Source organism: Sphaeramia orbicularis, chromosome 3 (genome assembly GCF_902148855.1).
Source record: "Sphaeramia orbicularis chromosome 3, fSphaOr1.1, whole genome shotgun sequence".
Classification (NCBI taxonomy): domain Eukaryota; kingdom Metazoa; phylum Chordata; class Actinopteri; order Kurtiformes; family Apogonidae; genus Sphaeramia; species Sphaeramia orbicularis.
This window is the reverse complement of record NC_043959.1, coordinates 15,595,594-15,616,640: the sequence shown is the minus strand read 5'-3', so window position 1 is coordinate 15,616,640 and position 21,047 is coordinate 15,595,594. Positions and strand designations below refer to the sequence as shown.

The 21,047-nt window shown below is 42.7% G+C and overlaps 1 protein-coding gene across 1 annotated transcript in view; it reads right to left on the bottom strand.

Annotated features, from left to right (window-relative positions):
• Nucleotides 1-21,047, bottom strand: part of LOC115413478 (mucin-2-like) — a 48,790-nt gene that overhangs the window by 25,491 nt on the left and 2,252 nt on the right. Inside the window, exons 4-29 of the mRNA XM_030126348.1 lie at nucleotides 20,692-20,776; nucleotides 19,964-20,070; nucleotides 19,132-19,342; nucleotides 18,284-18,409; nucleotides 18,083-18,200; nucleotides 17,125-17,263; nucleotides 16,934-17,044; nucleotides 16,627-16,696; nucleotides 16,018-16,155; nucleotides 15,501-15,665; nucleotides 14,240-14,334; nucleotides 14,026-14,152; nucleotides 12,690-12,945; nucleotides 11,768-11,817; nucleotides 10,713-10,822; nucleotides 10,339-10,490; nucleotides 9,412-9,550; nucleotides 8,550-8,654; nucleotides 8,280-8,456; nucleotides 6,785-7,024; nucleotides 6,117-6,273; nucleotides 5,172-5,300; nucleotides 3,662-3,809; nucleotides 3,442-3,485; nucleotides 1,670-1,873; nucleotides 1,280-1,531 (exon numbers count right to left, since the gene is read on the bottom strand). Of these exons, the coding sequence (XP_029982208.1) occupies nucleotides 1,280-1,531; nucleotides 1,670-1,873; nucleotides 3,442-3,485; nucleotides 3,662-3,809; nucleotides 5,172-5,300; nucleotides 6,117-6,273; nucleotides 6,785-7,024; nucleotides 8,280-8,456; nucleotides 8,550-8,654; nucleotides 9,412-9,550; nucleotides 10,339-10,490; nucleotides 10,713-10,822; nucleotides 11,768-11,817; nucleotides 12,690-12,945; nucleotides 14,026-14,152; nucleotides 14,240-14,334; nucleotides 15,501-15,665; nucleotides 16,018-16,155; nucleotides 16,627-16,696; nucleotides 16,934-17,044; nucleotides 17,125-17,263; nucleotides 18,083-18,200; nucleotides 18,284-18,409; nucleotides 19,132-19,342; nucleotides 19,964-20,070; nucleotides 20,692-20,776 (3,655 nt within the window). The remainder of the gene's footprint in view (nucleotides 1-1,279; nucleotides 1,532-1,669; nucleotides 1,874-3,441; nucleotides 3,486-3,661; nucleotides 3,810-5,171; nucleotides 5,301-6,116; nucleotides 6,274-6,784; nucleotides 7,025-8,279; nucleotides 8,457-8,549; nucleotides 8,655-9,411; nucleotides 9,551-10,338; nucleotides 10,491-10,712; nucleotides 10,823-11,767; nucleotides 11,818-12,689; nucleotides 12,946-14,025; nucleotides 14,153-14,239; nucleotides 14,335-15,500; nucleotides 15,666-16,017; nucleotides 16,156-16,626; nucleotides 16,697-16,933; nucleotides 17,045-17,124; nucleotides 17,264-18,082; nucleotides 18,201-18,283; nucleotides 18,410-19,131; nucleotides 19,343-19,963; nucleotides 20,071-20,691; nucleotides 20,777-21,047) is intronic.

The window sequence follows — 21,047 nt, the reverse complement described above, 5'->3', positions numbered from 1 at the left end:
TCAACAACAGCTGTGGTAGAGGTTGTGACAGGCCCAGTGGTAACTACCTTAGGTGGTTTTGTTGTGGAGACCTGGACTGTTGTTTCTTCCAGTGTAGATGTTTCAACATGTTTGGTTGTAGTTTCCTGTGTTGTTGGTCCTTTGGTTGATGTGGTTGAGACAGAAGGTTTCGATGTTATGACAGGTGTTTCTGCACTTGTTGTTGTGACCCCAGGTACTGTAGTTGTAGTTTCAACAACAGCTGTGGTAGAGGTGGTGACAGGCCCAGAGGTCACTACCTTAGGTGGTTTTGTTGTGGAGACCTGGACTGTTGTTTCTTCCAGTGTAGTTGTTTCAACATGTTTCGTTGTAGTTTCCTGTGTTTTTGGTCCTTTGGTTGATGTGGTTGAGACAGAAGGTTTCGATGTTACAACAGGTGTTTCTGCTCTTATTGTTGTGACCCCAGGTACTGCAGTTGTAGTTTCCACCACAGCTGTGGTAGAGGTTGTGACAGGCCCAGTGGTAACTACCTTAGGTGGTTTTGTTGTGGAGACCTGGACTGTTGTTTCTTCCAAAGTGGTTGTTTCAACGTGTTTGGTTGTAGTTTCCTGTGTTGTTGGTCCTTTGGTTGATGTGGTTGAGACAGAAGGTTTCGATGTTACAACAGGTGTTTCTGCACTTGTTGTTGTGACCCCAGGTAGTGTAGTTGTAGTTTCAACAACAACTGTGGTAGAGGTTGTGACAGGCCCAGTGGTCACTACCTTGGGTGGTTTTGTTGTGGAGACCTGGACTGTTGTTTCTTCTAGTGTAGTTGTTTCAACATGTTTGGTTGTAGTTTCCTGTGTTGTTGGTCCTTTGGTTGATATGGTTGAGACAGAAGGTTTCGATGTTATGACAGATGTTTCTGCACTTGTTGTTGTGACCCCAGGTCCTGTAGTTGTAGTTTCCACCACAGCTGTGGTAGAGGTTGTGACAGGCCCAGTGGTAACTACCTTGGGTGGTTTTGTTGTGGAGACCTGGACTGTTGTTTCTTCCAAAGTGGTTGTTTCAACGTGTTTGGTTGTAGTTTCCTGTGTTGTTGGTTCTTTGGTTGATGTGGTTGACACAGAAGGTTTTGAGGTTACAACAGGGGTTTCTGAACTTGTTGTTGTGACCCCAGGTACTGTAGTTGTAGTTTCTACTCTCGGTGGTATTTCAGTTGTAGTTAACATAGTGGTTGTGTTCAGGATTTGAGGCCTTGTAGTTAGAGTTGTTGTCTTTGTCATTTCTGTGATCACAACAGGTGTAGTTGTAGTTTCACCCACAGGTCTGGTAGAGGTTGTGACAGGTCCAGTGGTAACCACCTTTGGTGGTTTTGTTGTGGAGATCTGGACTGTTGTTTCTTCCAATGTAGTTGTTTCAACATGTTGAGTTGTTGTGACCTCAGGTACTGTAGTTGTAGTTTCAAACACTGTTGTTATCTTTGATGTTGTTCCTCCTACAGTCGTTGTTCTAAGTGGTGCTGTAGTGGTTTCTTTTGTTGTTGTGTTTGGTTCTGGTACATTAGTTGTACCTGTCAGAACATTACATATTCATTGACCATTTGGTTATTCAATAACACACCTAATTTCAAAATGTACTAATCATATAAACACAAGTGTCACTAATTAAGTTATATGTCTTTAAATTTTTACTCTGTGCACTGTTTTACCTGAAGTTGTGCTAACAGTAGTGGTGAAAATGAACGGTGTTGTCGTTGGTCCAGGAGTGGTTGTTGATACACAAGGGTACATGTATCTTGTTATTGTTCCATTGGCTCCACATTCAGCTGAGATGCAGTTTCCTAGTCCATCGGTGGTGTTGTAAATGGGTTCTCCATATTTGTAGATTCTTCCGTTAATGAAACACGTACAAGCTGCCAACCAGGAGTATAAATATATACATATTTAGTATTTGTACCTCAGAAATGACAAGCATGCATACACCCTACAGTAGGTTGGTAGGTAGGTAGGTAGATGGATGGATATGTACAAGGGAGTAGGTTTGATTCTGACATTGGTGGGGACACAAAAGTGCTCCAAGGCAGCACTCCTGAAAGTTGATTTATTTTTGCATTTGCGATCATAATTTCACGTCATGTAGAGCTGATCAAATAATCAAACAATCATAGTCAGTCGGTTCTAGCCATTTTGGCACCCTAGGCGAGGTATGAATTTGGTGCCCCATACCCCTTAAAAAACATACATGCAAACAAACACACACACACACACACACACACACACACACATACATGGGCGGCATGAAGAGGAGATACATGAAACATGAAAGGAGATGCACAAAGCAGCAAGCTGTAAACCACATAGAAACATAAATAAATCAGATAGAAACATATATAAACCACACAGAAACATAAACAACTAGCAGTAAACCATATAGAAACATAAATAAATCAGATAGAAGCATATATAAACTACATAGAAACATATATCAACCAGCCAACTAGCAGTAAACCATACAGAAATATATGGAAACCACAAAGAAACATATATAAACCATGTAGAAACATATATAACCCAGTTCCTCATCAGTAAACCACACACCTTAGCAGATATCTCATATCTTAATCATCTACAGTTCCATTATTAGCCAACTTTTCTTCATTTCAGTTCAGCTAGCTGTTGCTAGTAACATCAAAGGTTTTTTAATATTATAAAAGGTTGCATCCCTCTATAATTGGATTATTTTTTTATGCCTCCTCTTCTCTCCTCTTCTAAACTGTGCAGCTAAGGCCTTGGAAGACCTTTTCATGGTGATAAACTCTCCAACCTTTACCTGGATGCTATTTCAACACCTGTCTCTGCCACTCTCACACACACAGTGAGCACCAGTCTGGGAGAGCTCACCTGAGAAATTACAGGGGGGGTTATTGTTTTTTGTTTTTTTTTTTAAAGACAATTAATGAGAAATTATCATGTTATCAGTTATCAGCCTATGCCACGAACCAGACCTGCACACACGGACGAATGTACGCAAATAGACACATGTACAAATGTAAATGTAAATGACACCTCTGATATTCAAATCCGTCTAGCTGATGTGACCCAGGCAGAACAAATGAATACATGTTGACAACTTATGCTAAGCGGTTGGAGATTCGAACTGTCTCCTGTCCTGTCCAACTTTTTTTTTTTTTTCCTGTCCAACTAGCGAGTAACTAGCTTTTACAACTAGATGGAGTAACAGCAGGGACGGCCAATCACATGTACGATAGCAATACCGCAGAGCCAATCGGACAGTGATAATTAGGTTAGAGGCGGGACTACTAGCAGAGGCCGACAATTAACTCTTTGTGTGCCATAATCATTGACTAAACACTACGGACAGCGGTTGTATTGGTAGGGACAACACAGTAGCGGCTGGATATTGGTAGGGACATGTCCCTAGCATCCCTATGCAATTCTACGCCCCTGGATATGTACTTACAGTTCACTTGGTAGCTGCAGTTGATTCCAGAATTTGTACAGGAGCTTTGAAAAAGAATAATAAATTAATTTAAACAAAAAAACTTTTAGTGGTTTCTTGTATTATAGACAAAAAAAAATTGCTTATGTCATTATTTCAGTCTTTTTGCTGAATAACGAACTCCTCGGTGTTAAAGTTGAGCTTTGACATTAATGTTAATATGAATGCTCAGCAGACGTACCAGTTGTAACAATTTTTTGATGGAACTTCTTGTCCAACTTTGTAGTGGGTTCCTTTGTCATCATAACAGCCACACTGGTTCCAGGGAACACATTTCATGGTGTCTTCATCAAAGTATGGTTGGTCAGGGGGGCACTGTGGGTAACAGCCTGCAACAACATTTACATGTCCATTCACACTGTAAAAATGCACAACATTAAGGTGAAGCCCATGTAAGGCCCAGGTAAGGCCCAGGGAAGGCCCAGATAAGGTCCAGGTAAGGCCCAGGTAAGGTCCAGGTAAGGTCTAGGTAAGGTCCAGATAAGGCCCAAGTCAGGCCCAGATAAGGTCTTGGTAAGGCCAGGTAAGGCCCAGACAATCCCCAGGTTGGACCTGTTGGTCACTTTCATACTTGAGTCCTCCAATCACGGGTGAACAGGACTGATGCAGAGCATCCACACCTAAAACACACTGGGGGTGGATTGAATAGACTGAAGGATGACTTAATCAGACCACCTCAAGGGAAAGTTTGCGCACCAGCCACATCTTTTTAAAGTGTTTTTAAAGAAGCATGAGAAATATTAGGGCATTTCCCTGAAAACTAAGGTTGCACCTTTCTGATGTAAGGATCAGATACTGGCCCCGATATCAGTATTTTAGCTGGATCGGGGATCTGTAAAAGCAACCAATCTGTAAGGCCCATCCTTCCCCTTTAAATTTTTGCGACACAGACTATGTCATGCATGCTGAGAGTTGAGTGGAGTTGTTGCAAACACAGACAGGAACACAGACCGACCTAAGGGTCTGTAATTCTGAGGTATTCCAGTCGTATCACGTCAACCAGCTCCACAGCAGTTTGGAATGCTTATAAAGTGAATGTTACCAGGGGAGTGGCAGCACTGACCAATACAGCACCACACTCTTAATGCAACACCTGCAGAAGCACCTGCAGAAGCTCCACGCAGCTCAGCAGATCAGAGGGAAGTGCTGCTGCTGGAGGTAGAACACAGATAACATTGGTAGATGCTCTACAGAGATGGGAAAAATTTCAGTGGTATAAGATCATTATCGAGTGTCGACAAATACAAAAGGCCGCAGTATCGTAATTGGCATTGGAACTGAAAAAGTCAGATCGGTGCATCCCCACTGAACGCCCTGGAACAGTCACTACAACTGTTAGGTTATTGTCCAAATATTCATGTCTATCAGACAGATTTGGACAGTAGTCACGTTGGTGAATTCGTATTCGTGATGGAGAAAGAACAATCGTACATTTGGATTTCCTTTTTGTAGTTCTGGACTAAACATATTCATTAATATTCTGATCAGATACACACAATACATTTAACATATGACTGAACTCATTCAACAGTTTACACAGATTTATTTATGTCCAACTACAGACTAATATGAACACAGATCTGTCTGATGGACAGGAATATTTGGACACTAACCCAATCCCATAGTTTCCTGTGATTCTTTCTTTATTCTTGAATCACATTAGTCACTAGTGCCAATAATAAAAGTGTCACCTTCGACTGCAGTGATGAGGTTGGAGCAGTTCCCAGATGGATTCCTGCAGGTCTTCATGCAGTCAGCTCCACAGGGCTTGTAGTGCCACTCACAGCCACCAGGAGAGTTATAGTAGTCGCAGAAAATCGCTGTGAAACATAGAATAATGTAACATGCAGAATAGACCGTTTGGATTGAAGGTACAGTTACTCCTGAGATTCACTATGAGTCATCTGCCCCCTGATTTTTACCCCTGGGCCACTGGTACATGTTTGGTATTTAGGTTCAACTCAGACCTTGACCTTCGTTCATGGTCAGTTCTAGGCTGATGCATCAAATTTGTTCGTTGACAGCGGTGTCAGTGTGATTACTCTTCTAGACAGTTTGTCTAGTCTCCGTAATGTGTGTTGTTAAGGAGCAACTTTGTAAGATTTTGGACGATTTCTTTGAGTGTCGACCCTGACCTTCAGTTTCAAGGTCAAATTGGGGTTGATGCATCAAATTTGTACGGCAGTGTTGACCTTCATGTTTCAAGGTCGGTGCATGGTCAAGGGGGCAGATGGGAGAGGGTAACACAGATGAGGGGAGGAAATAATGATATCTGTAGAACAGCAGTGGGCAACAGGGGTGTGGGGCAATGGGGGTATAGGTGCGGGGCAACAGAGATATAGGTATGGGGCAACAGGGGTATAGGTGTGGGGCAACGGGGATATAGGTATGGGGCAACAGGGGTATATGTATGGGGCAAAGGTGTGGGACAACAGGGATAAAGGTGCGGGGCAACAGGGGTATAGGTGTAGGGCAATGGGGGCACAGGTGTGGGGCAACAGGGGTATAGGTGTAGGGCAACAGGGGCACAGGTGTGGGGCAACAGGGGTATAGGTGCTGGCCAGCCCTCATCATCAGAAGGGGCAGAGGGATCATTAGGACACGCAACATTGGTCTTGTTTTGAGTGTGAACTTACGACACAGCTTGGGTTTCCTCCATTTGACACAGGCTCCGGCTTCGTTACAGGCTTTGGCATAGGCGGCCACAGCGGTGCACAGACACTCACAGTCCCCACCGGTGTCACATGCACAAGAGTCTCGTACACAGTTATCAAAGTGTGGACCAGGGTCGACCTTAAACACACAGGGGCACAGCTGACTCAAAACACAACCACATGTCTGTCATTCCACTGTAAATGGGGCAACACAAGCAACTTTTACATTGACCCTGAAACTGCATGAATATAATTTGCACAAAAGATTTTTGTTTAACTGAAAAACCGCAGTTTGACCCAAACTCTAGTTTTTCCCTGAATAGTTGTTGTTGTTCAAGGTGTTTTTTCGTAGTTAAATTGGTATATGACACAAAACTGTAATGGAAAGACCTTTGAGTCCAACTAGAGTCACATGACCAAAACAAACAGATGTTGATGGATGTTAGAACAAGAGAAGAAGAAGAGTTGAACCCAAACATGTGTGTGTATGTGTGGACACACCAGGAAACCACATCATTTTAGAATTTAGTAGGAGATAGAGGGGGAACAAGCATTCTAGATTCAAAACAACACAGATTTCTGTTCATGTTTATGGAATGACTTCTACTGACATCTACCAGAAGAACGAAAATAATCATCTGTGTTTTCACCTTTGAGTGGCAGCTCTGGAAGGTGACACTGGTGATGATGCTGCACTGTTTCTGGGCCCAGGATGCCCGGTATGGGTTGGAGGTGCAGGGGTTACTGATGAGCTCGGCGTTGGGGCAGCTGGGGGAAATCTTCCAGCTGTTTCCGAACTCTAACACGTCTGAAACCTGCTCATGGGAACGGGTGGTGAAGTCGTTCCTACTGTTACCATCATAGTTTCCACACAGACCGCAGACTTGACCCTGAACGAAGGAAAACAGAAGCAGGGTTTTGTGTGAAAGAACTAAACCCAAGGGGGTCAGACTCATGTTGGTCCAGGTCCACATTCAGCCCAGTCTGATCTGGACTGGACCAGACCAGGAACAGAATACCAGAACAACTGGTGCCAGGCTAAACAAACCCTGCCCCTCGCACGTATTACAGCTTATTTTGACGTCGATCAACTCTTTGATCTATATTCAATATTTTTTAGCATATGTGCCAAGTCTGAAGTAAATTGAAACAAAATTGATGTTTTTGTTGACAATTGAAATTTCACCCATTATAACTAAATGGGGAAAAAAAATTTAAAAATGCAACAAAAAATTCAAAAACAATCTATGACTTAGATATTGTTGCGGTGATGTCTAAAATTAATCTCCAAGTAAATCGAGTTAAAATTGATGTTTTTATAGCGATTTCAAATTTTGTCCATAAAAGTAAATGGGGAAAAAAGATTTTAAAAAAAGAATCATAAAAAATTTGGAATTTGGCCTACTTTTCCCAAAATATAACGACATCTATTCTAGGTCAGTGGTAATCTATAAACACAATTAGGTATGAATTCAACCAATAGTTTTGCTGCTAAAGTGTAAACAAACAAACAAACCAAAAATAATAGCCCTTGCCTTCCCTTTGGAGGGCGGGGCAATAACCTATAAACAATTCCAGGAGTCAGTTCAATGTTTGCAGTTATTTGGTGAATCTGAAAGGATCCGGACTAAGATTCTGAGTCATCAAGATAATAATTGGACAAGAAGGTCAGACCACATTCCACTGGTTTTAGTCCAACGGCCCAAAGGTCTGATGGACTGTTGGGATCAGCTGTCCGTCCGTCCATCCAAAAACAGTTTTTTATTAATCTTCTCTGAAACTGTGAGTCAGAATGATTTGATATTTGTTGTGGAATATCTTTGTGGTAAGGTCTACCAAGTTTATTCAAGGAATTGGGAAATATTGATTTTTAATTATTTTATGAATGTTTTAAATCTCATAAATCTTCATTGGTTTATAATGGGACACATTTCAAAGTGTTATAAGTTGAAAACAGTTGAAGATATTGATCTAATTACTATTGCTAATAGATAGGAAGACACATATGGGCTTTCATTTGGTGCCATGCCCTTTGACCTTCAGTGACCTTGACATTGCCATTGGACTCCAGGAGCCGTGGTCCTATAGTTTTATTCCTGCTGAGTCCAAAGCCTGTGTTTGTAAAGTTAATTTGTAAAGGTTTACCTGGAACTGTGGACTGAGTTTAATAAAAAGGCTGGTCTTTTGGTCCCACATCAGCACCACTCCTGTTTTGATCTGCACCACCAGGTAGATCCCCATCTTGTGCACCTGAGAAGGTAACACCTGGTTGGTGCCCCTCACCACCTGAAAGCTGTCGTCCTTCAACTGGAACTCATTTTCCTGTATTGTCAAAAAAAAGTACTTTATCTCTGCACCAGTGAAGAACCTTCTGGACAGTTCTAATACGATGAACAGTGAAGATGTGTTTTTTACCCCTAGGAAGATTTTGATGGATCTGGAGCATGTGGTTCCTGTGGTTCCGCATGGAATATTCTCAGTAATAATTCTGAAGGTTCCCTGACCGGCATCACAGTAGTCCTGAGTAGAGTCCACACACAGACAGAGGACGTTTGGTTAAAGGACAGGATGAGTTAAAACTTAGGTTTAGACCCAAGGCGTGTGTGTGTGTGTGTAGTACCTGTAGTAGTGTGTATTACGTGTGTATTATGTGTGAAGTACCTGTAGGAGTGTGTTATATGTGTGTATTATGTGTGTAGTACCTGTAGGAGTGTGTATTATGTGTGTATTATGTGTGTAGTACCTGTAGGAGTGTGTATTATGTGTGTATATGTATGTAATGTATGTAGAACCTGTAGTAGTGTGTATTATGTGTGTATATGTATGTAGTACCTGTAGGAGTGTGTATTATGTGTGTATATGTATATAATTATGTAGAACCTGTAGTAGTGTGTATTATGTGTGTAGTACCTGTGGGAGTGTGTAATATGTGTATGTATGTAGTACCTGTTGTGATGTGTATTATGTGTGTATATGTGTGTAGTACCTGTAGTAATGTGTATTATGTGTGTATATGTATATAATTATGTAGAACCTGTAGTAGTGTGTATTATGTGTGTAGTACCTGTGGGAGTGTGTAATATGTGTATGTATGTAGTACCTGTTGTGATGTGTATTATGTGTGTATACGTGTGTAGTACCTGTAGTAGTGTGTATTATGTGTGTATATGTGTGTAGTACCTGTAGGAGTGTGTATTATATATATATGTATGTAATACCTGTAGTAGTGTGTATATGTATGTAGTACCTGTAGTAGTTTGTATTATGTGTGTAGTACCTGTAGTAGTGTGTATTCACACTGTCCGTTGAAGTCGAATCTTTTATCGTCAAATGTGACATAGTGTCCGTCTCCGTAGATTCCACAGACGGCGTCACATACGTTGGTGGTGCAGGTGAAGGTTCTGCCGCTGCAGGAGCTGAAACAGAACCCAGTCTGAGCGTTTGGACTGTGGATGAGGTCCAGCATCTACAGGGTCCACAAACATCTACAGGGTCCACAAACATCTACAGGGTCCACAAACATCTACACAGGTCCACAAACATCTACAGGGTCCACAAACATCTACGTGGGTCCACAAACATCTACGTGGGTCCACAAACATCTACAGGGTCCACAAACATCTACAGGGTCCACAAACATCCACACAGGTCCACAAACATCTACAGGGTCCACAAACATCCACATGGGTCCACAAACATCTACAGGGTCCACAAACATCCACATGGGTCCACAAACATTGACAGGTCCACAAACATCCACACAGGTCCACAAACATCTACAGGGTCCACAAACATCCACACAGGTCCACAAACATCTACAGGGTCCACAAACATCCACATGGGTCCACAAACATTGACAGGTCCACAAACATCCACACAGGTCCACAAACATCTACACGGGTCCACAAAAATCTACAGGGTCCACAAACATCCACACAGGTCCACAAACATCTACAGGGTCCACAAACGTCCACAGTCTTTTCATCCTGTTTGTCTTGTTATGTCTTTAACATGTCCGTCTCATATTTACCAAAGTTCAAAGCTAATACCTGAGGAACCGCCAGGACCACATGAACCCAGATGTTTGGAGTAAAAGTACTGTGATATGAAACATGTCCTGCAGTACAGGTGCCTGCTGAAGTACTGGGTCAGAAGACTAGCTAGTAGTTGGAGACAGGTCATGGTCAGTGTGTGGTGAACTAACCAGGTGTTGCAGTCCACGGTCAGAGTCTGTCCAGGTTGGTAGACCTGTCCGTTATGGACACATGGACATCTGGACTCAGGGATGCAGCCTCCGGCCCCGTCGGACACCAGGTTATCTGGACATCTGCACCCAGACGTACAGCCAGTACTGACCTGAAGACAGAAAGGACAGAGAAGACAGATGGAGACAGAGAGGACAGAGGGACACACAAGGACCTGAGCAGACAGACTCATGTAGTCCAGACCTGAACCCAGGACCCATATGACCAGACCATATGGACCCATGTAATCCAGACCTGAGCCCACATGTCCAGACCATATGGACTGGACTGTTGTGGTCTTGGTGTGAACCCTGTCAGGTTAAAGGTACCGTACACAGGCCATGTCCAAAGTACTGCAGCTCTTCTGACATTCAGTCCCAGTGGCTCCAGGGGGCGCAGTGGAGCATTCAAAGTACACCATAGGGGACGAGCAGGTCAGTGTGTCTGCACAAGACAGAAGGACAGACAGAAGGACAACACAGATGGACAACACAGAAGGACAGACAGAAGGACAACACAGAAGGACAGACAGAAGGACAACACAGAAGGACAACACAGATGGACAACACAGAAGGACAGACAGAAGGACAACACAGATGGACAACACAGATGATACCAGGTGTTTGATGGTAAACAGGATGAACTCAAATATCAGCTGTTTTTATGGTTGATTTAATTCTATTTTTAAATCCACATCCAGTGAAACTCAAATCGAAGCACATTTTAATGTCAGTTAATATCACTAATATCAGCGAACTATGACGGCGTATTAGGCCACATCGGATAAATAAAAACACATATCACTACGAGAATAAAGTCATAATATTTCAAGAATAAAGCCAGAATTTTATGACAATAAAGTTGTAGTTAAAAAAAACCTAATAATTTAACTAAAATAATGACGTACTTTTATGACATTAAAGTTGTAATAAGTCATAATTTAGAAATTGCTAGCCTTAAGTTCAGTCATTTACTCCAAATCCGTTCAGTTCTTACAACAAACTCAAACATATACGAACTGTCTTCAAATTCCTTCGACTAATGCAAATGTTTTTATGGTGGGCGGGGCTAATATTCTCAGTATTTGGCCTTTATGCGTAAACCCCAAATGAAAGTAGAACCTCACAGAATGTTTTCAGTTCTATATTGTGGAACCAGTGGGTATGACTTGTTTCTCATAAATTATATTTTTCCACCTGTTTTTAAATTACGACTTTGTTCTAATAAAATTACGGGTTTTATTTAAATATTTTCTGACTTTATTCTCGTAGTGACAGTGTTTGTATTTTCTTTCGTGGCCTGTATACGCCGTCGTAGTCAACTGTTCTAACTCTTCTTGTCTTATATTTGGTTGTAACTGTAGTCTGATCGTACATTAACTCCACCTACCCAGTATTTGTGACCCCCCAGAGCAGATGAGTGCCCCCTGTCTGCAGACACTGGAAAAACAAAAAGAAAAGGACATGAGAAAAACAGCTCACATCATCGTCTGATATCTGCAACTACTTCAGTTCTATCAGTTCTGTTTCCATGGAAACAAACCAGGGGCAGATACAGACGAGTGTGTGTTTCCATCCACTGGAACCTGAGGAAGGATACCGGTGCACACCTGGGATATTTGGGCAACGCCGGTGTCATGTGACCAAAGGCCCAAACCATATTAAACTGTAGCGTATTGACATAGTTTGGCTGTGGTGTGTATGGGACTTATACTCCATATGTGTCCACAGGACTGTGGACACATGAGTTCGTGGAAAGGGACTCCTATGTTTGGGTCATTTCGCCTGGGGTTGGGGTTATGTTCTATGGTTTAGGTTTAGGGTTTAACCAGGTTATGGCGCCGCGCCGACTCAAGAACCCGTATCAAACACAACATATTAGTGACACAGGACGTAACCCCGGCCCTGGATGAAATGCCCCAAAAATAGGAGCCAATCATGGACAGTGTCATGTACATATCCTTACTGCTTTTTGTCACAGTACAAATGCTAACATTTGATTGGCTCTGTATAGACACACCCATATTTGGTTCTTCAGTACTGTGGCAGTACACATAACCTAATTTTTATTAGTTTCATATCGTATTTTTATCTATATCCTTGTCGAGCACTTTGCGTTGTTGTAATCTTTTGAAAATTGAATCAAGGCGTTGGAGTAAATAAATAATAATTATCATAATCATAAATATATTCTCCTAAATTGAAGGAGTCCCATTTTTTTCCAGTACGTCCATGAAACAGACATTGAATTCTGTTCTACATCATCTTAAAAAGCTCTTAAATGTGTGTAAACCTGTCAGACCCAGACTTACCAGTTGACGCCATCTTTGTTGTGCGTCTGTCCAGCAGGTATTATGGTGTCTTTATCGTAACAGGGACAGTTTGCACTGGGGACACACTGTCCCTCGTCGTTCATGTAGGTTCCGTCTGCACACCCACATCCGTCCACTGCGGGGAATGTCTCCTGACAGGAGTAGTCGACCTGGCTGAGGGAGCGGCAGGTCCGACTGCAGCTGGTCATGTTGTAGTCGTACACAGTTTCTGCTGGACACGACGCACTGAATTTACCTGGAAGGAGAACCGGAGTCAGACATTCAACATGTTAAGGACATGTCTGGGTGGTGCTCAGGTTGGACTGTCAATAGTTTCAGTCCTGCTGCCTATGGTCCCACCTCCGCAGTCCACCATGACCTTTGGTTTATAATCGCAGACCTTTGACAGTCCAGTTATCTGGGATGGTCCATGTGTGTTTTAATCCACAGGGACCAGGTTTACTGTGGTTTGGGGTTGGGTTCCCTCTGGTCAGTTCTGGTGCTTTGACCACACCTATAAGTCCATGTGTCAGTAGAACTTGAACTTCTGTTTTTGTCCTTTTCCCATCTGTTCTTTTCACTCACTGACTCCATTTTCACGCCCATTGAAATCCAATAACTGTTCTTCATCAGATCATCGTATTAACCACATGTGATGCATTTACAGTCTTCAGAAACATGATCCTCCATAAACCCTGGTTCAGTCGTTTCAGTCCATTATTAGATTTATTTGACAGTTCGTACGTACTGATGTAGAATCCAACTTCCTGTTCTTGTCTTCCGTCCACCTTTGACTACATAACCTCTATTTTCTATGATTTATTTTTAGTCCAACAGTCCAAACATCTGATGGACTATTGGATCAGCTGTTTGTCTGTAAAAGATTTTTCCTGAATCTTCTCCTAAACCTTCCGTCAAAATGACTTGGTATTTGTTGTGGAAATTCTTTGGGGTAAGGTCTTCCAAGTTTGTTTAAAGACTTGGGAAATACTGATTTTTGAATAATTAAAAATCCTCATTGGTTTATAATGGGACACATTTCAAAGTGGTATAAGTTGAAAACAGTTGAAGATGTTGACCTAATTACTATTGGTTATAGATAGGGAGTCACATATGGGCTTTTATTTGGTGCCATGACCTTTGACCTTGAGTGACCTTGAAAAGTCAAACAAATACAGGATCCTCGGTCCTATTTTTTACACATGTACAGATGTAAACGTATACTATCTTTGTGAATGTATGCATGTTGATCTTGATGACCTCTAACGACCCCTAATGACCCCTGATGACTTCTGATGACCTCTGTGACCCCAGGGTTCGTGCAGATTGTTCTTACCACAGATGGTCGTCCTCCATCCACGCATCACCACCCCTGCAGCTGAACAGGCGTAAACGTAAGCCGACACCGCCGTGCACATGCACTCCTCACTTTTGTCGCAGTTACAGCTGTCGTAGATGCAGTTCTGTCAAGTAACACCATCAACATGGACACGTTGTTGAGCCGTTTGAAGTTTTGTTGAGTTTCCATGTGCTGTTTTCTGTGAACTTACCTTCTCGTACTGGTCGGGACTAATGAGGGCGTGACAAGAGGCAAAAACCCCCTGTGGATCTGACAGTTTGGAACACCAGTACTGAGCATACCGTTCTAAAAGGAAGCAGAAGGAAACAGTTAACCCTCTGGAGTCTAGGTGAACATATTAAACACACTTTAACCCTCTGGTGCCCGGGTGTGTATATTAAACACATTTTAACCCTCTGGTGTCCAGGTGAGTATATTAAACACATTTTAACCCTCTGGTGTCCAGGTGAGTATATTAAACACACTTGAACCCTCTGGTGTCCAGGTGAGTATATTAAACACATTTTAACCCTCTGGTGTCCAGGTGAGTATATTAAACACACTTGAACCCTCTGGTGTCCAGGTGAGTATATTAAACACACTTGAACCCACTGGTGTCCAGGTGAGTATATTAAACACGCTTTCCACTTCCTGTTATTAAAGCTCAGATTATTTTAATTCAACAGTTGTTCATTTGTGTCTGATTGTTTAAATTCTTATCATCCACTAAATCCATCCCATAACAAACAGTGTTAAATTCCTACACTAACACCCTTCTACCAAGTGAGTAAAAATACACACTGACAAATTTAACATTTGACCTAGAACCAAAAATAATAATATGAACCAGTGTTGGTGTGAATCACTGACAGATGACAGAAGGAACTAATAAAAAAAAAAAAAAAAAAAAAAAAAAATATATATATATATATATATATATATATATATATATATATATATATATATATATAATTTATTTGTAGAATACTGAGGAAAAAAATTGTGCTTTTTTGCATCAAAAATATGGTTTGTTTACATTATAAACATGTCATTTAAAGGGTTAAAATATGACAGTTATTGAGTATTTGGTATTTATTTTATGACTCAAGTTGATGAAATACACACAAAAAAGGTTAAAAACCAACTGTATAAGAACCTTCTGACATCGGTACCGTTCTGAACCGTTCTGTGGTTAAAGAATGTTTGTGGAACCGGAGGGTGGATGGACCCAGTGGTAAAGCTCATATGTGTAACTGTAGATAATGGGAGGTGTGTTCTAGTTGTGGTTCTGGTGTGTTCTGGTTGTGGTTCTAGTTGTGGTTCTGGTTGTGGTTCTGCTGTGTTCTGGTTGTGGTTGTAGTTGTGGTTCTGGTTCAAGTTGTGCTTCTGGTATGTTCTGGTTGTGGTTCTAGTTGTGGTTCTGGTTGTGGTTCTGGTGTGTTCTGGTTGTGGTTCTGGTGGGTTCTGTGTACCTTTGCTGATGCCCTGGGTACATGGATGTTCAAATCTCCTGCTGACGTCAGGACAGCTGGCTCTGGTTTTCCATGTGTTGGCGAACGCTGCCGCCGTTCCCTCCACCAAACCACTCATGACCCGGAAGTCATCACTCATGATACTGTTGAAGTTTCCACATAAACCTGGAGATATGTTCATGACATGAAGAACCTTAAAGAACACTGACATTTACATCATGACAAACAGATGAAGGGAACATGTATAGGAACAAGTATAGGAATGTGTATAAGAACGTGTATAAGAACATGTATAGGAACATGTAAAGGAGCAAGTATAAGAACGTGTATAGGAACCACATCAGACAGACAGACAAGATGGATGGATCAATGGAGGGACAGACTGAGACACAGACGGACAGAAGACAAAAAAAAGAAAACCACGTTCATCTGGGTTTAATATGTATAAGACACAAGTGTGTGTGTGTGTGTGTGTTAAATGTATATGTGTGTGCGCGTGTGTGTGTGAGAGACGTACCAGCTGTGGTTCCTTTGAGTGTGTTCTTGGCTGAAATAAACACCTGCATCATGGGTAAAAGCTGAACCATCACCTGGACCCCCACCCGGGTACCGATGACCACGTAGAAGGACGAGGGTTTGAAGACCTTCAGGTCAGCTGAAGGACACACACAAACACACAACAGTAACACACATGATCATTAACACAACAGACCAATCCCCCTTTAGTATCAGGCAGAATACTGTTCAGAGTTTGGACCGTCCTCTGTGCACCAGCTCTGATGTTCTTCTGATCTGATGGAACCTTCTTTCACTGTTCTAGTCTAATTCTGTCCATTTCTACTGTTATGCCTGGAACAGGAAGTTAACGGAATGGACTGAACGAACACTGTGGAGATCAGAAGAATGTCACACAGCTGGTGCTCAGGGGCTGTAGGAGTGGACCCTCTGGTGGACTGGGGTGGACCCATTGGGGGTTGAATTGGACTCTTTGATGGACCTGATCGGACCCTCTTTGGGTTTGATTGGACCCTCTGGGGGGCAGGATCAGACCCTTGGGTGGGCCAGTTTAGTCCCATGGACCTTATGTTTGACCCGTCTGTTGTCTAGTGTATTGGTGGTGCCTTACATGTGTGAAGTGGAAGCTGAGAGAGGATCTGGTTGACGTAGATCTGTCCTGAGGACTGGACTTTAACGACCTGTTATTGGGCAGAAGAAAGAGAACCTGTAGTTTAAACAGAATCCATGGGTCACATACATGTGTGTGTTTTAGTGTGTATGTTTGTGTGTCTGTTTATGGACGTGTGTGTGTGTGTGTTCATGGGTGTGTGTTTGTGGAGTGTACCCACATCCACACTGGTTTGATTGGTCAGTATTGCGTATTGGCGCCTGTGATTGGTCAGTGTTGCGTATTGGGGCCTGTGATTGGACATTACCACTGAGTTGCTGTACAGAGCCACAGTCACAGCTCTGAGGCAGGTCCGGCTCTCAGATAGACCACACTTGACCAGGTCCACCAGAACTGTGTACGCAGAACCATTACTTTGCTGCAACACACGAGGACAAAAGTTTAATGGATGTGATGTCGAGTCCATGTCAAATGCTGTCTCAGATGCTGCGTCCCCACCTTGGCCAGTACATAGGAACAGTCTCCATGGAAGGTGTAGACTTTCCCGTCAAATGTGTTGACGTGGGCTCCGCCCTCCACCGAGCAGGTTCCTGGACAGTTCTGTTCTGTACACCTCCACTGTCCACCGTCACAGACACTGTCAGGACATGAACAGGACAACTGTTCATTATGGTCTGTTTAACCCCTAAAGACCCAAAACCACCTGCTGATGGAACTGTTTAGGACCTGCTGATAAAAGGGGAACCAGCGTTCTAGATTCAAAACAACACAGATTTGTGTTCATGTTTATGGAATGACTTCTACTGACATCTACCAGAAGAAAAAAACTAATCAGCACATTTGGGATTGAATGGAAAAACCAGCATTACACACTTCTGTTTTAAACACATTTAGGAAATCTGGGGAAAGTTTAGCTCAGATGGATGATGGAAAAGGGACTAATGTGTTGTTGAACAAAGTCTTGTTTAAATCTGTTGAAAAATAATTGGATAAAGAGGATAAATAACCAATGGATGCAACTTTTTTCAGATGCATTTTTATGGAATGTCCTTTGTGGTGGACAGTTGGTTTTATTTATTTATTTACTTATTTTTGTCTAAACCTGTGAGCCTCTTGTCCAATCGTGGCCAGTAAACCCATGTCTGGGTCTGAGGAGGTTCACTTTAGTAGATCCCAGATCAGTCCACATTCTCCAACTCAGATGATCCGTTAGTTCATTGTATGTCTGATGGTCTATACAGACTGAACCCATGTGGTTTGGACTATATTACATTTAGAACCCTTTGGAACGTCAGTTCAACTATGGGTCCACATGTGGATGTCAGGCATGAAAGGGTTAAAAGAGCGTGTGATGACTGAGTTAATGACCCTTATAATGAAGGTCTTCATACATGTAGGCGTCCCCTCCTTTGGTTTTCTACCCATAATCCCTCAGTTGCATCCTCTGAGTCCTCACCAGGATCTGCAGTTGTAGGAGTACCCCTCCCCAGACTGGTACACCTTACTGTTGTGGACACATGGACACTGATCCACTGTCACACAGCCGCTGTGGCCGATGTCATCGAAGACCGAACCTGAACAACAAACCAGTACCAGTTACTGTCACCTCTCAAGTATCTGGGAATGTGGGCAGAGGCAGCAGCGGCGTGGGTGTTACCGGCGGGGCAGCTGCAGCGGTCCAGACAGTGGTCATCACAGGTGTGACTGGCCTGAGGGTTGGAACAGCTGTCCGGACACGAGCTGGTGCACTCCTGGAACTCCATGTTGGACGGACACTGTTTATCTGTGGAGACACATGGATATAAAGGTCCAATCCCAATTCACTCCTTGGCCCCTCCCCCTTAGCCCTACCCCTCCATATAGTGCGTTCATGTGAAGGGGTAGGGGTGTCCCGATTCTCGATGAGTCTAAGGGGGAGGGGCTGTTTGACCCTCCAAACGGAGGTTTTCCAAGACCACACTCCAAACACAGAGGTCAGATAAATCTGCCATAATTCAGTTCCAGTCATCAGTCAGATGGAGGTAAACACAGCAAAAAAGAGCAGCAGTGACCAAAGAAACACACAAATGGGCAGATTTACTTCAGAAACAACTGAATCATGTGATCGTCTGTTTCATGTCGTTTCAATGTATTATAGATCGCATTTCTCCAGTTTGTGGTAGATAGTGGTAAACAGATGTCCAAAGCCCATGGAACAGAGATGGTTCCAGCTGCTGACGACATGGAAAATTCTGTCACAAACAACGTTAGAACATCTGTTTATAGTGATATCGATGACTGATGATGATGAAACAGGTCTGGAAGGGTTGGACCATTTCAGAGAGGAATGATTCAACCCCCTGCCAAGTGCAAGGGGCAGGGGGAGGGGCCAAGGGGTAGGAGTAAGGGGGAGGACCAAGGGGTGAATTGGGATTGGGCCAAAGGCTGGGTCTTTGTCCACCCAGATGGAAGACATGTTGGACAAACCTGTGAACTTGTGTAGATTGACTTTTGTTGAGTACTTACAGCAGAAGGTGGCGTTCCTCCACTTCTGTGGAACGCCGCCTGCGTGGACACATTGTCTGGAGAACTCTGAGATGGTTTTGCAGAGGAAGGAGTTGGTGTTGTTTTTGGAGTTGCACATGTCGGTCATACAGGTTCTGCTGAAGGCGTCCACGTCCAGGAGGTTCTGACAGCTGCTAAATGGAGCGCTGGAGAAGACGTCCTGGCAGAACGCCTGAGAATGCCACCACCAAGAACACAGAACCCGTCAGGTCAACCACTGGTTCATACGCTCCTTTAACACAACACAACAGTGTTCCAACCATGATGGAGCAGAACGTTACATATGAACAGCTGATGTTCATACCAGACTTTACAGAGAACCCTAAGGGACATGGGTGAGAAAAAAAAGATGAACTTCTGCGAGATCTTGCAAAAGTTCATCATCACTGATAGAAGTCATATATGGACTGTGATTGGATGAGTTGAGTTCTCTTCCAGTGAAAGTCCTGCTCACTTCGATAGTTAGACTGATCTGCATCCAAACCACAGGACTGGAACATAGAACAGAACCTCACAACCTCACACATCCAACTGGTTCTGATCCACATAGAACAGGGACACTGGAGACTAGTTTAAATGAGTGGGTTTGGGTTTTACTCTCGGTGTTCTACTGTGGATGTGGAACCCTGGAAACCTGGCGTCATCAGTTTAATCTGTAGAATGAAGTGGAACCCTGTGGACTCCAGGACAACCCCCCTCTCTTTGACACTTTAACGCTCTCCATCCTCTTCCACCCACAATACAACAGACACACAAATATCAAATGTGTGAATATGATAAACCCAGGACTGACCTGATCTCCACAGCTGACCACAGGGCTGACCTCCGGTTCCTCACATTCCTCTGTCGGACCGTTCACCTTGTAGATTTCACCAAATTCTGTCGCTGACAATGAAACTCCTGCAATAGAACAGGTGGTCAGTCCACAGAGACCTTTACTGACCACTTCCTTTGGCCCCGTTTATGATTCAGTGTTCCAAAAACCCTCCATGAATCCAAGGACGTGGTTGGACGTGGTTTACTAAATATATGTTGGTTCAAATTAGATGAGCCTACCCGGTCTACCTGGGGTCGAAAACAATTTTTCGGCGGGGTATTTGTTCAAAAAAGATTGAGAACCACTGCTTTAGACAGTGAACCCTTAAAAAAGTCCAGAGGGTGATGCATGTTTAGGTAGATTTGAAGTTAAAATGCAGATAAACAGATTCGACCCTCAGAGAACAGATATGAGTCCAGTTCAGACTATTTTAAAAGTCATAAACTCCTCTATACAGCTGCACGTTTCGTCACAAAGACCTCAACAAAGTGTTTCTACAATTATTCGGCAGTTTCTTCCCTTTACATCCCAAAATGTTTGTGTTTTTGGTCTATTTCTAAGTATTTTCCAGCTCCTTCTACATGTGGAGGAAGTCCTCTGAACTCTACATCAGATTTCAACAGATTCTATGTCTATAGTCGACACTAAAACAACCATATTCACAAGGATCTGGTCCTTGTCTGAAGTCCTGGATCAGGTCTCACCGTCTTTCACGATGTCATTGGATTCACCGTCGAAGTTTCCACAGAGTCCACAAATCTGACTCTGATATTTGTTGTCGATTTCAATCTGAAACACAAAGACAAACTGATGTTGCGTTTGTGGTTTAGTGTCAACATGGAAATTAGATGGAAAATATAAGTCTGAGGTCATTTCTGATATGTGTATGTATATGTATATGTGTTCCATCCAGTAAGTAGAGTTGTAATATTAACATAAAAATATCTGTGCTTTTCCTTTTTCCATTTTAAATTAGTGTTCTAGTTTTTCAGGCTAAGTGGATGAAACAATAATCAATAACAAAGATGAACAAGAATAAAATTATGTAAAAGATGGAATG